Raw genomic sequence first — 1,362 nt, 5'->3', positions numbered from 1 at the left:
TGTGGCCCGGGTCGGTACTGACCGGCGGCGGCGGCGGGGGTCGTCATGGCGATGAGCTCCGTCTGCAGCAGGTTGGCCTGAGCGTCCGTCACCCACAGGAAGAGCAGCGAGGGGGCGGGGCCTTCCCATCCGGCCAGCAGAGTCCCGCCTCTAGCCACGCCCCCGTCCCAAACGCCGTAACCTCGCACCTGAGACGCCACCACGCTGACCTCGCCCTCCTCCACGCCTGAGCACACACACACACACACACACACACACACACACACACACACACACACACACACAAACACACACACACACACACACAGACACACACACACACACACACACACACACAGACACAGACACACAGACACACACACACACACACACACACACACACACACACACACACACAGACACACACACACACACACACACACACACACACACACACACAGGAAGTACAGCGGTGATATTTCAGAATAAAAAGAGGTATTAACCCTTTATAGGACACTCATTGAAAGGAAGGGAGGAAGGAAGGAAGGGAGGGAGGGAGGAAGGGAGGGAGGAAGGCCAGATGGAAGGAAGGAAAGGTAGGAAGGAAGGACGGAGGAAGGAAAGAAGGAAGGGAGGAGAGAAGGAGGGAGGGAGGAAGGACAGATGGAAGGAAGGAAAGGAAGGAAGGAAGGACGGAGGAAATAAGGAACGAGGGAGGGAGAAAGGAAAAGAGGAAGGGAAGAAAGAAGGCAGGGAGGAAGGAAGGAAGGAAGGAAGGAAGGAAGGGAAGAAGGAAGGATTGAAGGAAGGAAGTGAGTGTTACCTTTCAGAGGAAGCGTGATGCCGTTCTCAGTGATCTACAGAGAAGAAGAAACAGGAGCAGAGTTTAAGTCAGAAATCTGTGAAGCACTGACCTACTAACCTCCTCCTCCCCCTCCTCCTCCTAATCTTCTTCTTCTTCCTCCTCCTCCTCTTCCTCCTCCTCCTCCTCCTAGTCTTCTTCTTCTTCCTCCTCCCTCCTCTCCTCCTCCTCCCTCCTCTCCTCCTCCTCTTCCTCCTCCCTCCTCCCCCTGCCCTCCTCCTCTCCTCCTCCATCCTCTCCTCCCTCCTCTCCTCCATCCTCTCCTCCCTCCTCTCCTCCTCCTCCTCCCTCCTCTCCTCCTCCCTCCTCCCCCTGCCCTCCTCCTCTCCTCCTCCATCCTCTCCTCCCTCCTCTCCTCCTTCTTTTTACAACTCTCCTCCTCCTCCTCCTAATCTTCTTCTTCCTCCTCCACCTCCTCCCCATCCTCCTCCTCATCCATCCTCTCCTCCCTCTCCCCCTCCTCTTCCTCCTCTCCTCCTCCTCTTCCTCCTCTCCTCCTCCTCCTCCTCCTGCCCTCCTTC

General features: G+C 56.8%; 1 protein-coding gene across 1 annotated transcript in view; it reads right to left on the bottom strand.

Moving 5' to 3' along the window:
- The window catches only part of LOC128354579 (uncharacterized), a 14,572-nt gene that overhangs the window by 1,893 nt on the left and 11,317 nt on the right, over nt 1–1,362 (bottom strand). Inside the window, exons 10-11 of the mRNA XM_053314797.1 lie at nt 803–836; nt 23–226 (exon numbers count right to left, since the gene is read on the bottom strand). Of these exons, the coding sequence (XP_053170772.1) occupies nt 23–226; nt 803–836 (238 nt within the window). The remainder of the gene's footprint in view (nt 1–22; nt 227–802; nt 837–1,362) is intronic.

The sequence above is a fragment of the Scomber japonicus genome, chromosome 24, assembly GCF_027409825.1.
Source record: "Scomber japonicus isolate fScoJap1 chromosome 24, fScoJap1.pri, whole genome shotgun sequence".
Taxonomy (NCBI): Eukaryota; Metazoa; Chordata; class Actinopteri; order Scombriformes; family Scombridae; genus Scomber; species Scomber japonicus.
Note: the sequence above shows the minus strand (reverse complement) of the source record. Positions and strands in the feature narration are given on the sequence as shown.